Source organism: Globicephala melas, chromosome 11 (genome assembly GCF_963455315.2).
Source record: "Globicephala melas chromosome 11, mGloMel1.2, whole genome shotgun sequence".
Classification (NCBI taxonomy): Eukaryota; Metazoa; Chordata; class Mammalia; order Artiodactyla; family Delphinidae; genus Globicephala; species Globicephala melas.
Window position 1 is genome coordinate 90,957,927 of NC_083324.2, and position 25,684 is coordinate 90,983,610.

Genomic DNA, 25,684 nt, shown 5'->3' on the forward strand with positions numbered 1-25,684 from the left:
TGTGTGTGTGTGTGTGTAATGACCACGGCAGCCCCTGTGGTGTGCAAGTAGGTGTTCACACACAGGTCAGGCCGTTCACAGGGTCCCAGCCAAGTGAGATCAGAAGGGCTCTGTGGGGAGGGTGGCAGAAGAGATGGGAGGTGGGGCACACTGGAAAAGATGGATCAAATAAACAATTTATGGATAACAGGAGTCAACTTTCTCACTGTTTAATATAGGAAAAAAAAAACAGAAAACCAGAAGGAACCCTTTGGTGCTAAACTAAAATTAGGAGGTACTGGTGCTCGTTCATGGATTTTAATAGACCTAGAGACATAGATGTGCATACTAAATGAGCATGTGTGTACATGTGCACATACATGCCCTTGCACATGCCCCCCCCCACACACACAACGCATTTCCCTCTGATAGCTATGAGCACACCTCAAGCCCAGACCCTAGCTCCTAAAGAGCAGCTGTTCCTTAAAATGAACAGGGCTCTTAGAAGAAATGGCTGATCTCGGGGCTGAGGGAGGGAGTACACAACAAGAGTCCAGGACATTCCACTGCGTCAGGGAGCTGGGATGGGAGCATGACAGGGACGTGTCAAAGGGCAAGGCAGCCAGCCTGAAGGGGCTACACTGATGGGATCTGGGACAATCAAACATCAAAACAGATTACAACTCTCTGAACAAAACAGGAAATGAGCCCATCCAGATCCCCAAAAAAATGAGTAAATCGAGTTTGATGAGAAATGAAATATGGAGTTTCAAAGAGCCTCGTGGGCTTCCCTGGTGGTGCAGTGGTTGAGAGTCCGCCTGCCAATGCAGGGGACGCGGGTTCGTGCCCCGGTCTGGGAGGATCCCACATGCCGCGGAGCGGCTGGGCCTGTGAGCCATGGCCGCTGAGCCTGCGTGTCCGGAGCCTGTGCTCCACAACGGGAGAGGCCACAGCAGTGAGAGGCCCGCGTACCGCAAAAAAAACAAAAACAAAGAGCCTCACAATGAAATCTGTATAATCACAAAGGCTGCCAAGGGTCCGCTTTCCGTGGAAAAGCCTGACAGACCTGCGGCGATTCAGTGACCAACGTGAGCACCATCAATCAAAGAACAGACTGAAATGCTATGGCCCAACAGGGCAACGAGAAGCTCGAAGACGCCCTTCTGTGATGCTCCTACCTGAAATGGAGAGGCCCCTCAATCTTCCTCACCATTTTCTGTGTTCTTCCCTCACTTAGTTCCTACAGTAAAGACTTTCCCAAAATAAGGCCATGTAAATCCAAACCCATCCTTCATTACGAAATTGTAATTTTGTAATTACAAAATCCTCTCCGTGCACTCCGTTCACTGGTCCTGTTCGTGTGGACAGACCAATATTCCCACTGTCATCTACACCTACAAAGCACTACTGTTATTTTTCCTAAAGTAGTATGGCGGGGGGGGGGAGCGGACCCCCCATTAGCGTGGCTTGTTCTCAGACCTCAGGGAACACCAGGAAACGGGAACTAACACCCATCCACAACTACCCCACCAAAAAAAAAAAATTACACAACAAAAAGCCAAGTTTGCAAAGCATGTGTGTGACGGTGATGCTGGGGTGGTAGAGGTCCTAAAAGGATGTCAGGGAGAAGTCAATTATAAAAATGTAAGACTACAAAAAAAAAAAAATGTGAGACTACAAACTGTGACACTGTGTGTTGAGATGCCAAGAAAGGTGATTCGGGAGTCAGAGGAAAAGGGAAGGAGAAACAGCAAGGCTCAAGCACCCTCTGGGTGGGATTCCTCACTTTACACTCTCACTCCCTCAAACCAGGCTGGGAATTCACAGAGGTTGTAGAGCAGAGACCAAAGCCAACATCAAAACTCCTGGGGACAGGCCTTGCCCCTCTTTCCTTCAACCAGGCCGCTCCCTCCAAAATGGCAACACAGTCTTACCTCGAAGGCAGAGAAAAGTAAGAAAATCTTCTGTCTTAGGCTTCCTTTTAGAGAGGTCAGAAATTTGAGTAGCTGGAGGGGGTAGCAATGGCTCCACTATCTTTACTGGAGTTGTGCTGGGACTATTCGGCTGGGACTGAGCAAACTTCCTTTGTGCTTGCAGCCTGGGCCTGTAAAAGCAAAAGAAAATTAACAACAAGCAGAGATCGGAGGATATAGATCTACCTGCAGCAATAAAATCATGACACAAAAGGGAAGAGAGACCTTATTTCAAGCAAACTCTTTGTTTCTAATTAAGGTTCTCTATATCTCTCTCACTCTTGTAAACCACAAGCCTGCTTTAAAGGGCAATAAATTTGCTTTAAAGGGCTACATTCTCTACACTGATATAAAATATGCACCATGAGCATGTGTGCACGTTTGCACACAAGCGCGTGCCTGTGCACAAACCAGTGTGTGCCTGGGTATCTCCAAAGCGGCATGCGGTATTAGGTGACACGGGATTAATGACTTTTGTGCTTTTTCACAAATCATCTGCCACATTTATTTAGCATTCTGTGCTTTAACACGATACTATCACAAACACATGCACAACTGCCTTCATATTGTGTAACGACACCCCGTCCACCTTAGCCTGTCACTGACCTGGTCTCACACCCCCAGAGGAAGTAGTCTCCCCATCTCTAAGCTCTTCTAACTCCAAGTCAGCCAAATAAATCCACCTGGAATTAAAGCTTGTAATGCAGGGGGTGGGGGGAGGGGGGGAAGATCACTTCTCTAGTCTATTCAAAACCCCTCCTTCATGCCCAAATTATAGGTTACCTTCTGCCCACACAAAAAGTCCAAAGTCCTTAGTTAGGGATTTGAAAAACTGGCCTTAACCTACCTTTCTCAGGCCTCTCCCCTATTACCATCCTACGTAGATACCAAACCCCTAATTTATCCTTTGGTGTCTACAAATCACAACTTCAATCTCCTTAACCAGACATTGTTCATTCACACAATTTTACATGTCAGACACTCTATTAATTTGAATCCTAATGACTCTTGGAAAGGTTTCTTTACTTTTTTCCTAACGCTGTAGCCAGTAACCGTTTTCCTTTATCTACCCAAGTGTTTTTACCCCCTGTATAGCTGGCTTGACCTTTACCATAAATTGCCTCCTATTAGCTCTTCCTTGAATTTTCAAGATATCAACAGCCTAATGGAAAATAAACACCTTTGAGGATGTGAACCTGTACGTGTCCTGCTTTAAACCACCTCTCTGGCCCTGCTCACAAAGATGCTCAAGAAACAGTATTTGAGAGCAGGGAAAAAACAAGAATCGAAAAGCAGCCCTACGGCACAGGGCTTTAAACGGATCTGCTCAGAACCCCAAACTGGAGTCAATCCCTATGTGGGTGGGGCTGATAAAGCCACCCCAGCTCAAGGCTGCTTTGAGTATTACATATATTTATAATTCTACAGCACGAACAAGTCTTCCCTTAACTATCGCTGAGATCATGGAAAACAGTAAGCATAGTATCTTTAACTGCGGGTGCTCAAAATACCCTAACATTTTAAGTTAACATTCTAGTATTTAACAAAATAACCCCCCCACACACACACTGGTTTTCCACTTTGTAAAAATTAGCTCCCTTAAGTTTTAACCTCCCGTGTCCTGCCCAGACTCAACTCTTGCCTCCCTTACGACCCACCAGAAACACTCCTGAATAGGTCATATTCCCAATATGAACTGACATTTGATCAACAGGGAGACCAGCATGACAGCTGCATACTAACTGGGCAACAACCCTCAGTCCCTAAAATCTTACAAACGTCACAAATTAATCAAAAGCACTTCAGAATCCAGGAATAACCAGAGGAAAACAGCCACATAACACGGTTTAACAGAAATTCCAAACGTCATAAATGGTAAGGGAATAAAACAATGCTCCCATTCCTGTGTTGTGAGGAACAAAGACCTCTTTTTTTGCTACCAACTGACTGTCCAGAAGATGAGAGAGCAGAAGTGTGTGCTGGGAGAGCCTCCAAGCCCAGAGGACTGACCTTCAAGGAGGATCAGATGGGGGGGGGGGGGGGGGCGGGGTGTGTGTGTGTGTGTGTGTGTGTGTGTGTGTGTGTGTGTGTCCGTCCGACTGAGAGATGTAAGGCGCAGTGCTTCTCAAACCTTCGCAGAAGAGGATCCGTTTTGCATTTGGTTCCCCCTCACGTTCCCCTTTAGATTTTCTGTCTTTTACAAATGGATATTTTTATAAGATAATTATTGTAGGGGGAAAATGAAAGACATAAACTACAAGCTCAAATGTATTATTAGACTCACAGACATAAAATCACCCTGTTCAACTGCTTTAACATGCTCACTGCTCACTCTCCATTTCTCTATTCAGCTCACTGGCACCAGGCAGCAAACAGCCCGTGCCTTGAGCAGGATCACTTCAGAGAAAGGACAGGATACAGAAAAGTAGACAGCGGCGCCATGCCCTGCCACCCTCAGGGTGGACTGAGCCCAAGAGAACTACCCTCCTCTTCCAACAAGCTCCTTCTCTCCTCCAACTTGCCCTTCCTGTTAAAAGAAAACCCCTGTAATGTTTTCCTACTGAAAAGGGGTTTTAATCGGCAATTTTCTGATTTGTACATCTTCATTTAAATGGACACAACTCACACTCTGGGCATTAAGGGGGCTTTATGGAATCACTGCCTGTACGTGAACAGGATGTTCCGTGTTTACTGCTTTCTCAAAAGTCGGCAATGACAAATGCCACACATAATGAGAAGACGGCACAGCCTGAATGAAAAACAAACACGCAAACACAGATGACAGAGCAGGACACGGAAAAACATTCTACAATTTCATAACCTCAAAGATAAATGCTCCGACCGTTGCTCAAATAAAAGGCGCTTTTTCCCTGATGACTTTCTCAGGGAGGCTATGAAAAATAAGGGCATAACAGATTAAAAAGCGGCAGTAAAATAAATTACCCCTCAGAGGACTAAGCCAAGCTCCCAAGTGATGAAGTATTTGTGAGACGCAGATGAAAGCAGGACCTAAAGAACAAGACAAACCAATATCTTGTTTTAAAGAGGCCAGAAGAATCCGTACTTTGTGCAAAGTGCAGGTCTGCGGTTTGGCTTTGTGTGTGCGGGTCCCGGGGGATTACAAAGGTGTGGCTTTGCTTTGCTGTCCCCACGCAACAAAAGAGCTTGAATGACACAACTCAGAGGCCAAATCCAGGGAGGAAGCACTCTTAGCCATTCGGGGTATGTTTGCGGGATAGGTGATTCATTCTAGAGTGTCCGATACGAGGAAATGAGTGTATGTTATTAAAATCAGTACAGAAAGGGGGCGGGGAGGTCCAGATGTGCTGAAGACCTAGGTTATCTGCACCTGGAGGTGCTGGGGAAAGAAGGAGGCTGGTGTGCAGGAGAGGACAGGCATGATCAGACACCCACCAACGGCGGTGGAGCTCCAGGAGGGCCTGTACTCAGCTGCTGGGCGCCAGCCGTGATCAGGCCAGCAAGATGGGAGCCACCCATCCCTCCACCAGGAACACCCTCCAGTCCATTACCAGGGCGAAGATGCTTTAAATGGAAATTTAGGTTGAACTAAGGGAGTTCAGAGCCACCCAGGGGTGGGGCTGGAGAGAGTGTGGAGCTCCTGGGCATCAAGGGAAGAAACAAGCAGAATGTAGGGCCTCCAAAGGCTTTTTTGCCTGAAGTTTAGCCAGGAGGGCCTTTGCTTCGCGTTGGTAATGCACAGCAAGCCAGAATGCAGAAAATACAGAGGGCGTCTGTCCCACACAAACCACAGGAGTGTCAAGTGGCACAAGACGCACTTCTGTGTTGATCTTTTATTAACTGATCCAGGAAGGAATTTCCCTTACAGAAGACTCCTCCGTGCCAGGAAGGTCAATGAAACCAACTAAAACCAAACTCTCCAGCAAGCCGAAGAAACTTAAACCAACTGAGGAAGCAATGTGCAAATACATGTATATATGAATAAATACATTGAGGGCAACCTTTTATTTACAGTGTGTTAAAATCTAGGCTTGAGGGGCAGTGAGGCTTAGGGAACAGAAGTGGTTTCAGATCAAATCATCGCTGTTCCTCACCTTCCGTGGTGTAAATGTGTGTATGTGAATTGAAAGAGTAAAATATTCAGAGAGCAAGTTCAGAGAATGCAGAGCTTGCTATCTGAAGCCCTTGTCGTGGGTAAGGCCATCTGGGTGTCCCTTTTCTAGAAGGGACAGGAGCCCCATGGCAACCCAGTCGCAACAAAGCTCAGCCCTGCTGGTGTGAATCCCATTTAAGCAAAAGTGCCTCTTTTGGGGGGCGTTGGCGGGGGGGGGGAGATGTGTTGACACGAACGTTGCTTTACTGATCTGATCCCCCCAGAGTGTCACTCTATGTAGAAATAAATGCTCTTAGGATAGAGGCAAAGGTTCTCAGGGGACCCTGCTTACTCCAGACTGCTCCCTCTGGCTGGAATGCTCCTCCCCTTTATCTCACCATGGCTGGCTTCTTCCTATAATCCAGCGAGGGGAACATTCCAGCCTGCTGCTTTTTACAGAATCACGTTTTCCATGTCTCTGTTCAAAAGTCACCTCCTCAGAGAGACTGAGCCATCCTCAAATAGCACATCCCCCAGGACCTCCCGCTCAACTCCATTTCCATTCCTCTGCCCTTCGATGGCCTACAGAGTGGGCTCTCCTGCCAGGGCCTCCTTATGTCCTATGTCTGCATGTACGGGCTGCCGCGTGTCGAGGGCGAGCCCTCCGTAGGTGTTGAGAGAGAAGGGCAGGAACACTGCGCTGCTGTCCCATTTATGAACAATACCACTTCCTCACTCATTCCTTAGGAATCACACGTTTTTTGAGCAGAGGGGCAGAGGGCATGGCAATCCGGAGGTGGCAGGGAGATGGCTGGACAGATCTGAAACGGACCCAAGAGCTACAGGAGAGGCCTGTGGTTCTGCCACCAGTAAAGTTATTGGCCATCCCAGGATACGGCTCCGCGAAGGTCGAGTGGAATCCAGTTTCACTAAGAATCAGTTTCGGAAGCACCTGCCTGTTCGGTCACAATTTCCTCCGCCACCACCGGCACCGCTTATTGAGAATTTACTGAGCCACTTGCCCATCAGGAGCATCATCGAACAAAATCCAGTTAAGGTCGCGTCCTGGCTGTCAACCACGCTGCGTCACAAGGTACCCCCCCACCCCAAGGCACGCCGCTGCACCCCACGTGTCCACACGCAGGACACCCGTCCCTGGGCCACAATCCACTGGCCCAGGTGTGGAGGTCCTGCCACGCGCCCCTGCACACGAGACCACCGCACGTCAGAGACGGCGCTTCCTGACGAGCTGCGTGAGCTGGAGGGGAGGGCGTCCGTCTTCTCCCTCCTCTCCTCCACGCCCCACGGTTCACAGTGAAGCCTTCTCTCATGTGGGATTCGCTGGCACCGGGGCCAACAGCCAAAGGAATGTTTCTCTTGATCACATAAAATTTTACCCCAATAAGTCTTCAAATATATTTCATATTTAGGTTAAAAAGAAAAAAAGTACAGCACCTTTATGGGAATAGAGAAGCAGACCAAAATAAACACTAGCGTTATTTTCCAAGTTAACAGATAAATTCCAAGACAAAGCTTGTAAAGAAAACCCACTGGTGGCTGACCACGTCCTGTGCCAAATACTGTTTGTTCTGTAACACTCTCCCGGTGCCCTCTCCTGCCCTCCCCAAATCCTGCCTTTGGAAGCCTCCGGGCAGCCCGCCATCACTGTGGCACTGTGTCTCCGGGTCTCCTCTGGGGTTACCTACAGGATAGAGTTAACCGGCTTATTGCTATCTGTGTGCTCAATCTCTAGGGCAGCCCTAAATACGGCACAACAGCAATTTCTAGGTTAATTAAATTCCATTTCTGCCCAGGATTTCTGATCGTTTACAAACCCATGGAGGACGAGCGGTATGCACGCAACGCAGCTGGACCAGGCGGGAGCGAGGGGGACGAGGGGGTCTAAGGCAGTACCCAGCCGGTCCTTGTGGAGGGCCGTGTATGCCAAACACCATCTTATTAACTTAATTTTCCAATATTAAAAACATAAGCTGGTAAATCCAGTTATTTAGATTACACCCCAAGTCTAAACAGAGAGCAAGGCATGGGTGGGAGCGCAGGGTGTGTGTTCACTCAAGAAAGAAAATGCGTTATATCCCACAAATGCAGAGGGACCCGCATAGCCAGGCTCTTTGTGCTGGTGTGGGAGCTGGCCCTGAAGCTTTGCCAATTTGCTGAAAGGCCTATTCAAAAAAAAAAAAAAAAAAATTCCTGTGTTTCCATCTCCAAAATAAGTACCCACTCTATTCTACCCCCAGACACACACACACTACAGACCTGGCAGCTAGTCAAAGGAACAAGGGCGGGTGTGTGTTGGAGATTGTATGGGTCGGGCAGGGGATATCCCCTGCCCAGGGCAAGCTGCCCACCAAATTCAAATGCAAGTGCAGTTGCGGGCAAACCACACAGGATGGCTGTAAACATCCTGTATAGTAAAGAGAAAATAAACACATCCTCAAGTGAACCCGGAGGCTAGCAGAGACCAACGCACAGCAAACTTGGTAACGAGAAGCCCTGGCAACAGGCTCCATCCTTCGGAGCTCACGTCCCACCCTGCTCCAGAGTTACAATGGGTGTTTGTCTCATCGGGGTGTAGGGACTTCACCCAGTGACAGGAAAGGGAGGTCTGCAGGTCTGCATGAGAAGAGAAATGCCTGCTTTCAGGTGTTTCGGGAGATCTTGCCGTACTGGTTCAGAGGCCTCATTTCTTGCTTAACATAGAAAGACGTGAAATTGTTTATGCTAAAAACCGCAGGATGTTAAATATTTGCAGCACTTGTCTTAAATTAAATTACACAGGCAACTAGAGTAAAAGTTTGCTATTAACCTGATATACCGAAAGGAACTTTTTTTGCTTGAATCTCCTGGAGATGAAACCCTGTAAAGTTCTGCTTGGTCAGAGTGGTACAAGGAAAAGAACCATGGTATCACAAAACCTGGGCTGCTTTGGTTCAACTACCTTGTGACCTTGGGCAAGCTGGGACTCTATTTCCTTGTTGGCAGAAGCAGTGGGGTGGGGTGGGGCGGGGCGGGGGAGGGAGGGGGGAGAACCCCTATGAAAAGGAAACAACTCAGGGTCCTTCTAGCTCCAATCTCCGCTGACCTCATCTATAAAACCTGAATATAGTCGTTCCTGTAATAATTCCTCTTGCATCATGATTTCATAATTCTGGTGACAAGTACTGATCTTAGCCTGTACCAAGTGGGAAATAAAAACCTCCAAAATGCCTGTGTTGCTAAAGATTGCTAGCGCCTACTTCCCAACTACAGGTTGTCAGGCAAAACAGCAAACGTGGTAACTTCCAGATCTTGAGATACGCATACCGCCTTGCACTTTAGAAGGCAGAGGTGGAAAAACGTTTAAATATAGATGTTTCCAAAAAAAAAAAAAAAGATGGCACAATGCCAGAAGTTGTTGCATAATCCCCTTAACTACTAACTACTATGCTATCTATACTCTGCTGCCTTAAGGCTTAATCCTTCCAGTTAGGAATAAATCACTCATTTAGGAAAACACATGAACTTCCTTCAGAACCCTGAGATATCCTCAGGAAGGCTAACCTAACCACTTATAAGTATATTCATCAGCTCTACCCACCAAAAGGCCAGACGAAAGAGAAGGCAAGTACTGCAAACCCAAACACCACCCCGACTTCCGAAGATACTCCAAATGCTCACAAATAACTGCACTCCCTCAGAAAGTGGGCGGGCATCAGAGAGAAAGGTGAGCCTTCATTTTCTTTACCTCAGGTAAAAAGGGTCAGGGGAGAGAAAGGAGAATACCAGAAGTATTAAATATCTACAAGATACATGTGGTGTCTTCCCAAGTAAAACATCTGCTGGGCACACAAATCTCAGGCTGGTGGTGTGAGCCCACACAAATGGTATGAAAAGTAATACGCAGAACTGCTTTGGATCCCATTAATAAAATGATGCAATTATTATTTTTTTAAAGTCTGATGCAGCATCCTGAAATGTCAAAGAACCGAGGCTGCCTGGAAATCCTGACTCTGTCATGATCAAGGAAATATTTGTCATTGACTTCTTTTGTGTTCTAGAAAGCAACCATGTCAAATTCGAGAGGGATCATCATTAATCAACAATTAAAGCGGCAACAAAGCCCTTTTGTTCTGTCAGTCACAAGTGTCACATGTGTTACAGTTTACCACCAATGGAAAGCCGCAGGTTTCGCCACCCCCAGGCCGCATAATCCTCTCCTTCTCGGGGATCCACCTCCAAACCCAGGATCTAGGAGCTGCAAATGCTCCTCTCCACAAAGACTGTTGGGTTCAGGGCAGTCTTGAGCAAAAACTGTTTACAGCAAAAGTAACAAAAGGATAACACGAGTCAGAAGACCAACACGTGGAAGTTAAAAGTCTTAATCCAGCATGGATCTGCCAAAGAAATCCCTAATACACTACTGTAGTTACAAGGTGTGAACAAGTTACCTAAAGTACACTCATCTGTAAAAGCCTCAGAGAACCAGTTGAAATGCTGATCTGCCTTTCCATTCATTCTCTCTTGAGGTGGGACTGCCAATTTTGTTTTTAAAAATACTATTTCAACAAGAACCCCAGCCGTTTCTCAATTTTAGGTTACTCAATACCCGGCTGCGAACTGCCAGAAAACTCCTCGAATCCTGGCAGAGACGATGGCTGGGAAGGGAGACCAAATGACTCTGTGAGGCAGGAATCATGTTTTACTTCGTTCTTTGAAGGAGAGAAGAAAAATACACGAAGAAATTCATCCTGCAACGTTACACAGTTCATTCATTAAACAACAGAACCCAGTGGAACCCTAGCAGTATAACTGAAAAGTCAATCCTATGGAAACTTCCCACCAGAAACATTCCCCATGGAGTTGTGCACAGGGTGAGACTCGAAAGTCCATCCGCACGTGATGGACCAAAGCACAAAGGCAGCGCTGGGAGAGCTAACCAGTCCCTGAAAGATACGGACCGAGTAGGCTTACTTCAGCTTCTCACATCCTCGGCCTCTTGGACAGTAAGTCTGCTAACAGGGATCTGCTTTATTTAAAGGACGGCAAATAGAAAAGGGATTCTGGACCACTTCCCCGCCCACTGGAAATCCCATGAAGCAGCCAACACGAACCAATAGGTGGCAGTAGACAGTCTTTAGACGCCAGCTCTGGGACCACCCCTGAAAGGGGAATTATGACTTTCGCAGATTTATGATAAGCCTGGCATTAACCAATTTTTAGTACCTGCACTAAAATCTGATGCCAGCTAAGTAAGAAACCAGCCACTTTTCACAGAAAGTAAGAGATGAACGATGTTAGCAATACCGTGTAACCCAACCACTCAATTACAACTCAAGTTCCTTGCTTGCATATGGAAAATACACAGCAACTCACAATCCAACATTTTATATCTTGAAAATATACCTAGGGCTAAAATCCACTGGATTCCCTCCCCCAAAAGTGATTTTTTACCACGCAGAAAAGTAAGAAAAGGCAAAACTAAAGTAATGCACCATGGTTCTAATATGCTTCCTTCCCTGGGAAGCCCAGAGTATTCATTTTGGGGCTCCGATAGAAATTTATTTAGTAGGCTGAAACATAATCACGTGTAATGTTCAAAGTATGGGTGTTACTTAAGCTATCACCAACCAAAATGCAGAGGGAAGTCTGTTCTGTGATAAAAGGATACGCTACAATCCACACAAATTGTCTCTTCCTGAATGTTTATAAAAGAGGTCTAGGATTTTATGACAACTGCTAAAGTTAAAAAACATGACCATAATTAAAAAGAATCTGCTAATCACTAATGAACATAAGAGCCATTATCCTCCCTTCTTTTCGCTGTTTGTGCTCTGTGATCCTGGAGGTACGACACGTTCTCCCAATGAAAAACAGGAGCTCACAGCATCCCACACTCGTAGACTCAGCCCGGGCTCAGTGTCACTGGAGGCTGCCGTGACGGACCCAGCAGACACAACAGTGGCACAGAAATTTAAATAAAAACCCAAGAACCTGTATCAATTCAAAGGAGGCAAAAGAGAGTCATGGCATAGAACTCACCTTCCTTTCTAACAAGGCCTAGGATACCCTCAAGCAATGCTGAACTTCTACCAACGTTCAGGGTTGCAGAAGGTAACCATATGTCAGGCCAGGAAGCAGAAACATTTATCCAAATGGCATCGCTATATAAAACCAAACCAAGTGGACTTTTAAACCAGACGGGCCAGGGGAATGGAGGCCAACTCAAACCTTCCAACTCAGCCAGGATCGTCTCTCATTTACACTCTTAACACCCATTCTGGGACCTAAGAGGCCTCTCCCCAGTATAAAAGTCCCCTCACTTCTTCCTTGTCAACCACCTGGGAGTCCCAGATGGACTCTGCAGGATATGAACCCACAGGCCCTAATACCTGAGGTCAAGGGAGCACTAAGTGGAAAGGGGTCACGTCTGTGGGTGGCAGCAAATGACAAGCAGAGACTCACCAAACATCTGCAGGACACACACATCCACCGTAACTGTGTGTGGCTCAAAAGATCCCTCGCAGGGGTCTAGTGACAGTGTCTTCTGACTAGACCTCACTTACATCACAAAATGAGAATTTCTCCAAGAGCGAAAAGTTGGTCTCTGACTCACAAGGGGCCCTGTCATCAAATATGTTTTCTTACACCCATTTAACCAACAAAACCCTGCTGTTAATAAGACGAGTGACTTATCACTCCTTTCCAGAGATACTATATTTGAATTTGCTGAGATGCTATAAAAGCAGCTCAAAGGACTTTCAAAGGCTTTGAGCAAGGCCAGCTGCAGAAAACCCCAAGAGGCGAGACTGGCAGGACGCAGAAATCCAAACAAGCCCTCCCCTTCGCCCAGTGCTGTCAGTGACTAGTTATCGCTTTTCCGTCTGCAACATTCAAATGCCCTGACAAGTTCTGATCCTCACCAAGTTCCAGGAAACGACCACAGGAAAGTCCAACCTCTTATACGGGACTCAAGATAAACACCCAAGCTGTATGCACCACTTCAGCAACTCCGAAGGGCTGAAAGACTTCCTGTTCCATTAAGCCCTTCATTAATCCTTCCTGCTCGAGCCCATTTTCGTGTCCATAAACAGGAAACAATGAAGCCACAGGTCAGCCTCCTTCACTGCAGCTCATATACCCTCCAAAGAAGGCCACAGGTCCACCTTCTGTCCTAGGTGCTGTCACAAAGCCTCGGCATCGCCTGGCTCCTCCCATCTTCTCTGTATGGCAGTACACGAGAGGACAGAGAACAAAAAGTAGAGAAAAGAGGGAAAGAAATGGGAGAGAATCCCAGTGTTCTCCATGATCCTAATAAACTGTGAAAATGGCGGGCAGGGGGGAGATAATTCAACTGATGGAAACCTCCAATAATCAACATTTATGAACTGAAAGTTTAAAAAGTGACTAACCTCTAAACACTTATTTTTTTAACCCCAAACTCAAAGCTAGTTTCCGTGGGTCCTCCCACACCAGGAACAGTCAGTTTTTGTGACGCTTCCCATGGGCAGACGTGTTGTTTTCCCATGGCCCCATTCTCTCCCATTCCACTGCCCAGCCCAGAGGAGAATGTAAGCCCCTCCCACTGAGTGGCGAGACACTTGGCCACGGGAACCTCCCACGTGGCTCTTCTCGCTGCGCTGCACCGCCACCACCAGGCAAGCCAGCTCTGGAGGAAAAGGAGAACCCCAAGGTGCACTTTAAGGATGGGTGCTGGTAGGGACCCTGTGAAGGAGGGGACGCGAGAGAGAAAACTGTCACATCTTCCCAAATGGTCCGAACCCATGACGTGCTGAGGCATCATGGAAACAAATGACATCCTCCCCTTCTCTGTAACCCACTGATTAACTCAAAGAAACAGAAGCTACTTAAATGCAAGCTTCCTCACAGTTAGCTTCAGCAAAATGCCAGGGCTGCAAGCCGGATAGATCAGAATCCTGTTCGTAAAGATGCAGGTGGCAGGCCATGGGGGCCAGGAGGCGCGGAACTACTCCCTTTAGAAGAAGTCTCTTCAATTCTACCAGCCTAAACATGCCCTAATGGTCTCCCTTTGATCAAAGAGACATCCATCTTCCACTGTGTCAATACGATGCCAAACACCACGCTCCCAGCCATCCATCAGCCCTGGGAAGGGTCGAAAGGCCCCGCCCTCAGCAATTTGTAAATGAGCATATGTAGGAGAACATTTCCAGCTGGACACTTCAAAGTTTTCTGCCTCCCCCCACTCCCTCCAAAATACCCTCAGAGACCAGTGATAACAACCTCACTCCCAGAAAAGACCCCCAGAAGTTAATCCTGGGAACCCACTGGTTTGCAGAAGGACGGTCATTCCCCTCCCCAGCTTAGTCCCTCAGCTGTGCTCTTCCTCAGGTTTCTCTGTGTTTGATTCTCCTATTTCACACAATTCCAGGTATCCCAGGTTTTACCCAGTGCTTTCTGAAATGGATTTATTTCATCAGGGATGCAGAGTACAGCAATGTAACGTCACAGGGGTTTCCCCCCCGCAAATTACTGTTTTCTTTGTGTTACACAATTTTGAAAGCAGATAATGTTACATGAATGAATCCTACAGGTAGAAACAGGGTGCATCGCTGGAGCTGTTGGTGCCACCAGGTGAGTGAGACCTCCCTGTCCTAGACTTCTACAATCTTTCAGCTCTGGGATTACAAAGACACCAACAAACTTGAGCAAGGAGTCACACAACGGAAACACTACTCAGTGAGCTCTGAGGATTCGCTATCAATCTAAAACTCAGAATATCCATCCTCTCATCCCGCTCCCCCTTCAACAAAGGAGAGGCAACAGGCAGGCCCAGAACTACTGACTACGCCGGGGAAGACCCCTCAAACGTGAGCACATGCAGGAGTACACCTGAAAGGGAAACTGAGGCCGAGAATCCGTGAGCTGGATGGAAAGGAACCTCAGGGAACCAGCAAACACACACCCTGCCTTCCGGGTCTGACCGTGAAGCCTGGGTTCCATGAAGTGCAGCGTAATGGAGCTGCAGCAGGAGAATTACAAAACAAGACATGGTACTCCGCCATTAAAACGAATGAGACTGAGTTATTTGTAGCGAGGTGGATGGACCTGGAGTCTGTCATACAGAGTGAGGTAAGTCAGAAAGAGAAAAACAAATACCGTATGCTAACACATATATGTACGGAATCTTAAAAAAAAAATGGTTCCAAAGAACCTAGTGGCAGGACAGAAATAAAGACGCAGACATAGAGAATGGACTGAGGACACGGAGAGGGGGAAGGGTAAGCTGGGACAAAGTGAGAGTGGCATGGACATATATACACTACCAAATGTAAAATAGATAGCTAGTGGGAAGCAGCCGCATGGCACAGGGAGATCAGCTCGGTGCTGTGTGACCACCTAGAGGGGTGGGATAGGGAAGGTGGGAGGGCATATGGGGATGTTGCATACAGCTGACTCACTTGGTTATACAGCAGAAACTAACACAACATTGTAAACCAGTTATACTCCAATAAAGATGTATTTAAAAAACGAAAAGAAAAAAAGAACAGGACCTGGGCCACACGAGGGAGTCGGCCCTCGAAACAACTTCCCTCTGGGATAGAAACAGGCTTGGGAACCAATCATTCAAGAGAAGAGAACTTTCCAGGAAGAAAAGTAGTTTATTCCTTCCTGACCTCCCCTTCTCAAAGCAAACAGCTACAAAGACAACCTCACACCCCTGGGCTTCTAGGCTGATTAGCTCAACAATGAAACAATAAAACCAGTGGGGCCTGAGGGCTGGGCTGGGTCCGTTGAGAGCCAGACCTTTGCGGACACGAAGGCACCAGGTGAGGACTCAAACTCTATCTCAGGAGGACAGCCCACCAGACTCTCATTCTTCCACGAACTGAACTCATTTTAAGGGAACGTAAAAACATAGAATACAAACATTATACAGGGAAAAATGACATGAGAAAGACATATGCTGGGGAGTATGTGGAGAAAAAGAGATCCCTCGCACACTGTCAGTGGGAGTGTAAACTGGTGCAGCTAACTTTGGAAAACGGCATGGAGGCTCCTCAAAAAATTAAACACAGAACTACCACAGGGTCCAGCGATCCCACTTCTGGGCATTCATCCGAAGGAAATGAAGTCACTATCTCGAAGAGAGATACCTGCAACCCCATGTTCACCGCAGCATTATTTACAGCCAAGATACGGAAACAAACTAAGAATCTGTGGAGGGATGAATGGATAAAGAAAACGTGGCATGAATATACAATGTAATATTATTCAGCCATAAAAACGGAAATCCTGCCATTTATGACAACAGGGATGGCCGCCGAGGGCGTCATGTTAAGTCAGACAGAGAAATACTGTGATCCTCATTTGCTGTGGATTCTAAAAAAACCAAACTCATAGAAACAGAGAGTCATTATTAGCAGGAACGTGTGTGTGTATGTGATCAAGGTAGAAACTTCCAGTTATAACATGAGTAAGTTCTGGGGATCTAACGTACAGCATAGTGACTTAGTTAATAACACTTTACTGTATATTTAAAAGATTAAATTAAAAAATAAAAGTACATGAGGTGACAGATGTGTTAACTAACCTTATTGTGGTAATCATTCGTAATATGTGTATACACCAAAGCATCAGGTTATACACCTTAAAGTCTACACAGTGTTATATGTCAATTATATCTCAATAAAGCTGGGGCGGGAACCACAATGACTAACATTCAAAAGTAGGGCTTCCCTGGTGGCACAGTGGTTAAGAATGCTCCTGCCAATGCAGGGGACATGAGTTCGGGCCCTGGTCCGGGAAGATCCCACATGCCACTGAGCAACTAAGCCGATGCGCCACAACTACTGAGCCTGCGCTCTAGAGCCCGAGGGCCACAACTGCTGAAGCCCGCACGCCTAGAGCCCATGCTCTGCACCACAATGAGAAGCCCGCACACCACAATGGAGAGTAGCCCCTGCTTGCCACAACAAGAGAAAGCCCACACACAGCAATGAAGACCCAACGCAGCCAAAAATAAATATAAATAAAGTAATAAATTAACAAAAGTAACCTAACACCCCAGAAATTTGAAATAAACTAGCCAGAATTAAGAGATTTAACTTGGTGGTAACTTAAAGCATTTTTCTTGAAAACAAAGCCCAAATCTATTTATGGCGTAGAAAGAAAAAAATTCAGTTATATACGACCACAAAACTTCAGAGAATGTCCCAGCACAGAAAAGCCCCAGATACAGGAAGTTGAGGAACCCTGTTCTGTTGTTGACCATCCTTCTTCTCATCGCCCCCTGAGAGACAGAAACAGTGCCTCGAGACACGTATTTGGTGACTTGAACAGGATTAAGCCACTACTGAATACTTTTAGAGAACACACAACAACATTCTGTCAAAATACTTGAATTAACAGTCCATGGAATGCACATAATGGAATTTTGAGGCACTTGGATAAATGAATGGGTTCATTGCCTGTTGAGGGGCAGGGAGTAGCCTCTGTTGTCACGGTGACTGTAAACCAAAGCATTCCCATCCACACTTGACAGTGGGTAAAACAAACACAGATGAGAAGTGACCCTATTTTGCCCTTGCAAAAATTTTGTGACACTCCCTCCCCCCAGCACCTCCTCAAGGGAACTGGCTCATCCCGGTCGCTGTGCAACACTCTCTGGGAGACACCACCGCCCCTGAAAAGAAACCCACAAGCTAAAAATACAACAAATTTCATTTTAAAAGACAAGCTACTGAGAAAATGTTGATCAGTATATGGAATTGCCCTTCACAGCAAACATGACTAGAAGTATATGAATTCTGTGCACCAAGGGACAGCTACAGTGTTATTTAGTGTCATCTCTCCTCCTCTGATCTAAAACACAACTTGCTTTGTAAAACACTGAAATTGGGCACACAGTGAAAGGTGGAGACAGACTTATGGAGGTGTGTGTGTGTTTTATGGGCAAATTCCCCCGCCGGGTATAAATTAAATTAAATCCTCTGCAAGTTGAGACGTGTGAAATCAGAGAAAGAATGGGAGGTGCGCTGGCACCTCCGTATGTACATATTCTCACTCCCCCCCCGCCGCTGCCGGGCGCACACACATTCACACACGTGCCCTGGAAGGGCTGTGGGGAAAGGCCTGGTAGAACCGTAGAACGGGGATGGGACGGATAGTGCGTTGTCTCCCTGTCAGCCGAATACCATCCGTGGATACTAAGTAGAAAACAAAAGAAGAAGTAACCTGCAGGGACACAGTACCGTTTCCAATTTCTCCTCTCCACAGCCCAGAAAGAACAGCGGGAAACATCCCCAGACCTAGTATCATGCCATCAGTGTGGGTGCACCTACCGGGCCAAAGGGTGCACCACCCACGATGACCTACAGGGAGCTGGAAATCATCCTATAGATGGGGAATTAAAGCCAGCCCACGACAATCGCGTGCAAAGGCAATTCAAGATGAAATCACGTTGTCCGCTTTGGTGAGTTGTTTGTAGCAGGAAAATACTTCCACTCAGACAGTGTGCCCTTAGGTAGGGCACACTGTACGTAAGCAACTACCTGAAGACAAATTACACCGGGGCCTGGGGGCTGGGAAGGAGGCGGCATGCAGCCAGAGACCAGTCTATAAATAATTTCAAATGAACCACAAGGGAAGGAAAGACATCATTGTTCTGTTTCTGCACAAAGCAGATGAACAAGCTGAGGAAGGAAATGTTTGGGGACATATAATGAAAAAGGTCTCGAAAGGCATCATCTCAAGCAGGCATGGGAAGAGCGGCTAAGGCCTACACTCAACGTGTATGAAGGAAAGAGGAGGGGGGCACAAACCGATGAATTCGAGCCACGCGTCACCTGTTGGGCTGAGTAAAGGTCTGTTCAAAGGAGAACCCAAACCAGAGAACAACAAAATGATCACAGCTCACCAAAGAAAAGAAAAATTAATTCATCTAAATTCTTACCTAAAGGAGTCACCCAAACTAACAAGCGGCCACAAGGGGAGAATACTGCTCTGAGATCAAGTCTTTCTGGAGCAAAGGCTGCATCTACCTGATAAAGGCTAACGGCTCCCAGAACTCGTAACTGCGGGGTCATCGCGGTCCATTTACACAGCGACTCGATAGAAAATGGATATTTAGTATTTGTTGAGGGACAGTGATATGCCATGTGCTTTAAAATCATGAACAGCGTTTAGTCCAGTGGTTACCAGAGCCCTGGTTATCAGAGTGTGATCCTCCAACCAGCAACATCAGAACTGCCTGGGAACTTATCAGAAATGCAAATTCTCAGACTAACTGAATCAGAAGCTCCGGGGGGTGGGATCCAGCAAGCTGGGCTTTAAAAGGTCCTCCAGGTGGTCTCCTACATGCTCAGGTCGGGGAACCACTGGGCTAGAGCCAGCTCCGTAAGGTGCTGTAGTGCAAATTTATCGGACAACGCAATGGAGGCTCAGTGACTTTACCTGGCTTTTAAGAACACAGATGCCAAGCAAGTATCTACATTATTCCAAAGCCTTTGCTCTCTCCACTGCACCACATTATAGAGGCATTCTGTCCCTAATACTGGACACGAAGGCCCGTTTAATTGCTGAGGCAGCCGGCATCAAAGATCTACTTTACATCTTAAATGAACAAAACCAGATTTAGTCCAGAGGGATTTTAATTCTGGATTTGTCCTCTCAATTTTGATAAAGTCTACTTTCAAAGGTAGCACCATAAAGGGTGCCACACTGGTGCCGTGTGCATTGCAGGTCCTAGTTCGCTTAGCAAAAATATATGGGGACTGCTCACGGCAGGTTTAGCCTGCTTACCTAGCCAGGCAGGCCTGGGAACAGGCTCCCTACTGGCTTTATTGGCTAAGAGAAGTGTGTCCACTCCCACTGTCGTGCAGTTAGTGGCTACTGGCTCAAGGGGGTTTCAACAAAATCAGTTTCTATGTTCCTAGATTAAGGGTCAACAATGGAGACAGAACCTCTTTGGGAAATCCGTGGGTGTCACTGTCCAAACTGACATCTGTGAGCCTCTTCATTTCTCAAATTGCTTCAACGAAGGAGAAAATTATATCTACAGTCTTAAATACTTTCTTTGTATACAAATTTCATTGTTTTATGTATAAATTTTAAAATATCTGGGCAAACACAGGAGAGTGGTGAAGATGGGCAAAAATGTTTGTCCTCAAACAGGGATTAAATTAAGTCCTGCCCATCTGAGGGCTGAACCAAGAAATCTGAATAACATGGGCAAGCCCTCGTTTGTACCAAAGGTAGTGGGAGTAGAGGCGGTGACGGTGATGGAAAGGGCCCCGCAAAAAGCAGTCTGAGCGAGCCTTCTGTGTGTCTGCTGGCATCACTCTTCCTGACCTTCGAAACACCCAGGTCTCCAGCACCCAGGGAAAGCTGTACTGCCGTACCTTCCTCTGGCTTCAACAACAGCCCAAGCTCATAGCAGGAGGGCATCTTTCAGAGACGTAATACAGATTTTGGCTGTATGGACAAGATCAATGTACATTTTGATTTGGTTCTAAAATCACTTCAAACATTCACAGACATTCTCACCGTGAGGATTCCCAGTGCCCAGTCCTCCCTAAGCCTTAGATTTCTCATCTGTGCACCAGGATGATCTGACATTCAGATGATCTATAAGGGCTCTATTTATCCCGGCCTCGTTCCATGAGACTGGACGGTAGGAGGCCTCAGAAATGAATATAGGGAGAGAAATCCTGGCCAGAGCGGCTCAAATCCCTACAAAGGGGAATAACGACAAGCGCCAGAAAGGCCAAGTGCCAGTCCACATTACACAATGGCATTTGCCAGACCAGCAAGCAGATTATAGTACAAACAGTCTGCAGGCTGTCACAATGGATGCAAACATAGTTCTTGGGGGCAGAATAACAGGCTGAACAAATTTATAATTACGTTCTAGAGAAAGAAGGACTGAAGACTACATATATTTTAAAACTGCTAGAATCCCATCCTGCACAGTTCCAAGTTAACAGGGAAGAAACAAAATGTTAAGTTAATGAATACATCGTAGGGTAATCACGAAGTATCCCCCAAGATTGACCTGAATCGTGCTCATGGTTACTTGAAGCATCCTCTTCAGACCATTCATTCCCCAATAGTTTGCAGGAGCCAAGGTGGGCTTCGGCCTGGAAACAAGGCCCCAGTAATCCTACCAGGCCCAGATAAGTAGGCACTGACAAAAACAGCCTTCCCACAAGATAATATCAATAACCACTAAATGGATTTACACGATAATACATCAGAGCCAATGCTTGCTTCGCGTTATTTTTTAATTATATTATCAGAGAACAATTTACTTGACCCAGTCAAGTAAAGCACCTGGCCTATTACACTGTTATATACTCAACAAAATAGTACTTCCTATGAAAGAAGCAACATCTCAGAAGGCCTCCATTCATTTCCAAATATGTCTGAAACCAAGTATGAACAACAGGACAAAGATTCATTTCTAAGACCCAGCTCTCGTTTTCCTTTTAAACGTTTTCAATCTTTCTGCATTTTATATACAGTAGACAGCAGGAATTAACATTAATGCCAATTCTACAGAGTTGAAGCTTTTTATAAAGTGGTCATATATGCTGTTCAAACTTTACAGAGTAAATTTTCTTTAAGAAATAAACTCCAAAAATGCAAATAAACAAAGGCTAAGTCTTCTTTGACCTCTGGGAAAACCAAGATCTGAGAGGGTAACAGGAAAAAATGCCAGATATATCTGTTACCGTCATAATGAGAATAATGCTTATTATCACGGAATTCGATGATCTGGTTAAATATCTCAAAATTCTACCAGAAAACAGTAGTCAATACTAAGCTAGCACCACAGGAAAAACCACATGGCCTTCAGACAAGAAGGCATTTTCCCCCTTCACTTGGCATCACTGATTAACAATGCCTGATGGAAATGCAGAAAACTTACACTGCAGTGGTTTGAGGACTCCACAACCTGCTGTGAAAGCAGAAGTAGGTACTTGCTTATATCCTAATCAGAGGTCACAAGAGAGGCCCTGACAAGTCATTTTACAAGTTATATTTTGGTTTCTATATAGATGGATGTGGAATTTTGGACCCAGGAAGTATTATGGAAGCAGAGGAGAGATAAGAAGGGAGGAGAAACGGCTGGGGAGGTGGGGGGGAATAAAAGAGCAGAATAATATATTACTACCAAAAAACAGCTCCAGTCTTTCCTAACCCTCTAAAATAAAGAACTATGGGCAACACTTCAAAAACACACAACAGAGAGACAGACACACAAGTACACACGCACCTACCTTCCAATATGATAAGAGGGTATGTAGGATCTGGACAATTCTAAATAGGAAAATATGCTTCTCAAACAGAACAACTCCTCTAGAAAGATTTCCTTTCCTTACACTTTATTTGGCTACTCTTAGAATTTGTTTACCTTCACAAAAACATACAAACATACCAGATACTCCACCAGCCACTGGGGATACAAAGCAAGGACGATCCCATCTGTGAGGGAGCTGAGGGCCAAACCCTTTTAAAGCTTGAACATGGAGTGAGCACAGCTAGATAGCGATGATCACCCAATTCCCTCCCTGCCCAAACACACTCCAAAAAAAAAAAAAAAAATCACACAGATGCTGCTGACTCCACACTCATCCTATGGGACGGGCTTTAAGCTCGCGGGAGAGATCTATCAAGGCATTTTATGAGGCCATGATAGATTCTATGTTTCTAGATCAAAGCAACTGAGCCTAAAGCAAGTGAGAAAATATTCTTGTCCCACATTTACCTTATTCCAAGGGGAAAAAACCCATCTATTATTATGGTCTCTTCTTTAAATTTCTGAATTTCTAACAGCAGAAATGAACCAAAAGCTTGCCCCTGACAAGTGATTTTCCTTGCTGCCTTCCCTCCTCGACCTGTCCTTTAGAATCTCTCTAGCGCAGTGCCTCCCTCCACCCAGCCAATCCTACCATCAAAACGAAGAGGAGGGAAGAAGAGAGGGAAAGGGTAGGGCGGGGGTGATGAGAACACTCTATCCTCATCTTAGCAGCAACAATGTGCACTGCTTTTAATTGAGCTGCTAAGCAGCCAGGGGGGATGCTGACATCAGGGAACATTCTGCATAAAGAGCCATGTCTAACAACCCCTGCAAAAGCACTCACATGTGAACCACAAGTGACACTAATGGCTGTCACCCCCTTTGCAAATGAGGTGACTCCAAACCCCACAAACCCAGCATCTCGTGCCTTTCACGTGAGACGTATGGAACCAGTGTCGTCTGTCTTTGTGCTCGCTCTCCATTTCATCAAGGAAGACTTACGAACTGATAAGATGTTTCCGGGAGGGTCAGATACCACTGAAGAGATCAGGGATGCGTTTACATTTGTCCTTTGGGAGCGTAAAAGGCAAGGAGGACAAAAGCACGTGACAGAGACGTTCATATCGAAAACACAAGGAAGAGCAGTGCTAGAAGAGGAAGGAAGGAAACTGGTATCCAGTTTCCGTGGCAACCACAAAGCATGCATGCTACACCATCATTTGCATAGGAGGTGGAAGTCATATCCCTGCAATCAGATCTCTGAGCTAACAGAAAAAGGAAATGGCCACAGCGGTAATAAAACTGCCTCAAATGAAGTTCTACCATTTTCCTTAAACAAATAAATGCAGCAGAAGCCTGTGTGCTTACCAGGAACCTCAAGCGAATTCTGGGAGCAGCTGCCCATTCTCACAAGCATCCAAAAATTTGTCCTCGGTAACAACTAATGACCAATTAAATCAAAGGGATTTTGCCAATCTCTAACCCTGCAGAGGACACACGTGCTCTGGGGCGGGCCCCATGTTTCCCATTCCTTCCTTCACACTAAGACCCATGTGCACTGACCTCTTAGGAGGGTGGTACGTCTTTATGGAGAAGAACTGACTATCTACGAAGACTTCTCTAAACAGAATTCCTCTCTAGCAGGAAAAGTAATGTGTTAAGGAAAGAGGAGCCCAGCTTCACTAATGAAAAAGCTTAATACACGATTCCAGGAAGATAAGCATTAACAGTAAATCTGAAAATAATCTGCACAATGCCAGAAGGATACACCTCTCCCTGCTTTAGATTCCTACACTGTGTTACTCCATATACAAGGTGCTACCCCACCCCAAATTAGCCAGGCCAGATATGTGGTGCTTTAAGAGACACTTAAAAATGGAAATTCCAATGATAACTTTAAAAGTCAAGTAAGGATGAAGCCAACATAAATTTATTCTAAAAGTCTCCTAATCAAACCCAGAAAATGACAGTGATAGCTTTCAATTACCAAAGCCCCCCGCCCCCCCCCCCCCGCCAATCCCTTTCTGATTATCCAAGAACCTCTATGTTTAAGTCAATTCATCCTTTGGTTCAAAAAAAGAAAGAGATCGCGACTGGGGTTTGTTTTTCATTTACTAAGGTGAAGACAGGGAGCCCATCTGTTCCCTCCTCTAATCAAAGGAAGCTAACTAATGCTATCGTTCAACACGCATCCAACAAACATCAATTCCCGTGCCTCTCAGCACATCTTGGCTTGGAGTGATTTGGGGACCAAGGCTACAGCACAGCAGGCGCCTACCTACTGCTGAGATACGTTACCGTGTTTAATTCGAAGAACCACCTGGGTTGTTGGTTACTGCAAGGCGGCCTACCTGGGCTGGTCCAACTCGAAGCCTGCACAGCTCCCAGACCACTGCTGGTCTCTGCAGGCCCAGGACAGGCAGGGTGGGGTGTCAGGTGCACCCTACTCTCACTACAGGTGACTGCTTAAATCAACTACAGTAATGCGTCAATCCTGACGATGGATTCTGCAAGACGGAAGAAAACTGGAGCGGGACCTATATTTTTGTCCCAACAAACACGTGTGCCCCTTCAAAATATCAACTAACCTTCTTATCTCAAATGTGCTGTACAGAAAAGTTAGTAAATAAACCCTGCCCCCTTCCAGCCCTCTGGTCAAGTCAGTTAGAGAAAGTACTGAAGCACACCAGGCCTTCCAGAAACAGCCTGCTACAGAGCACACGGACCACGTCATGTGTCAAGGCTCAGCCTCTGCGAAGAAGCTCCCGGCATGGAGCGCTGGCCCTCCCCGCTCTGCAGCGCCCAACATGCTCACGGCGTGATTAACGTGGCTCCAGCACATCCAGCTACCGGGCTGGCTGCGCCCCCGGCACTGGGCCTGCCTCTCCGTGTTACCGTGCCCAAGAAGCTGGCTCCCAACGCCCTCCATCAGGAAGTTACAAGAGCTTCTCCACGGAATCTAGAGCCTAGCAAGAGTGAAAGCGTCTACAAAAGGAAAAACTCAATGTTCCTGTCAGCTCACTGTAGGGTGCCCCAACTTCCCTAGACACCCCCTAGTGTCCCACAGACGTCACATCCTCCATGGTACTCGACACACAGCATTTGAAATGATCTGCTTCTTTCCTTCTTCCCTCTGGAATGGAGATTTCCTGCAGCTCAAAATGAGGCTTAATCGACCATATCTTAGATCCACCCAGTACCTGGCAAACAACTCGAATCTTGATGAAGAAATCAGCATTCCTGGACTCTGCTTCCCTGAAGGTCCCACTCCTCTGAGGGTTAGAAAGGTATCGCTTGGCCCAGCCCTAAGAATCCTCAGACCTCTCCCAAAATTTTGAAAACAGAACTCTTCCATCCGTCTCCAACACCAGCACTCCATGG

General features: G+C 46.3%; 1 protein-coding gene across 9 annotated transcripts in view; it reads right to left on the reverse strand.

Annotated features, from left to right (window-relative positions):
- Positions 1–25,684, reverse strand: part of JARID2 (jumonji and AT-rich interaction domain containing 2) — a 243,617-nt gene that overhangs the window by 60,668 nt on the left and 157,265 nt on the right. For all 9 annotated transcript variants that reach the window (XR_009566002.1, XM_060308687.1, XM_060308682.1 and 6 more), the window contains one exon: positions 1,914–2,083. Coding sequence is in view for 6 of the 9 variants with exons in the window: in XM_060308687.1 (XP_060164670.1) it covers positions 1,914–2,083 (170 nt within the window). In the remaining 3 variants the exon portion in view is untranslated. The remainder of the gene's footprint in view (positions 1–1,913; positions 2,084–25,684) is intronic.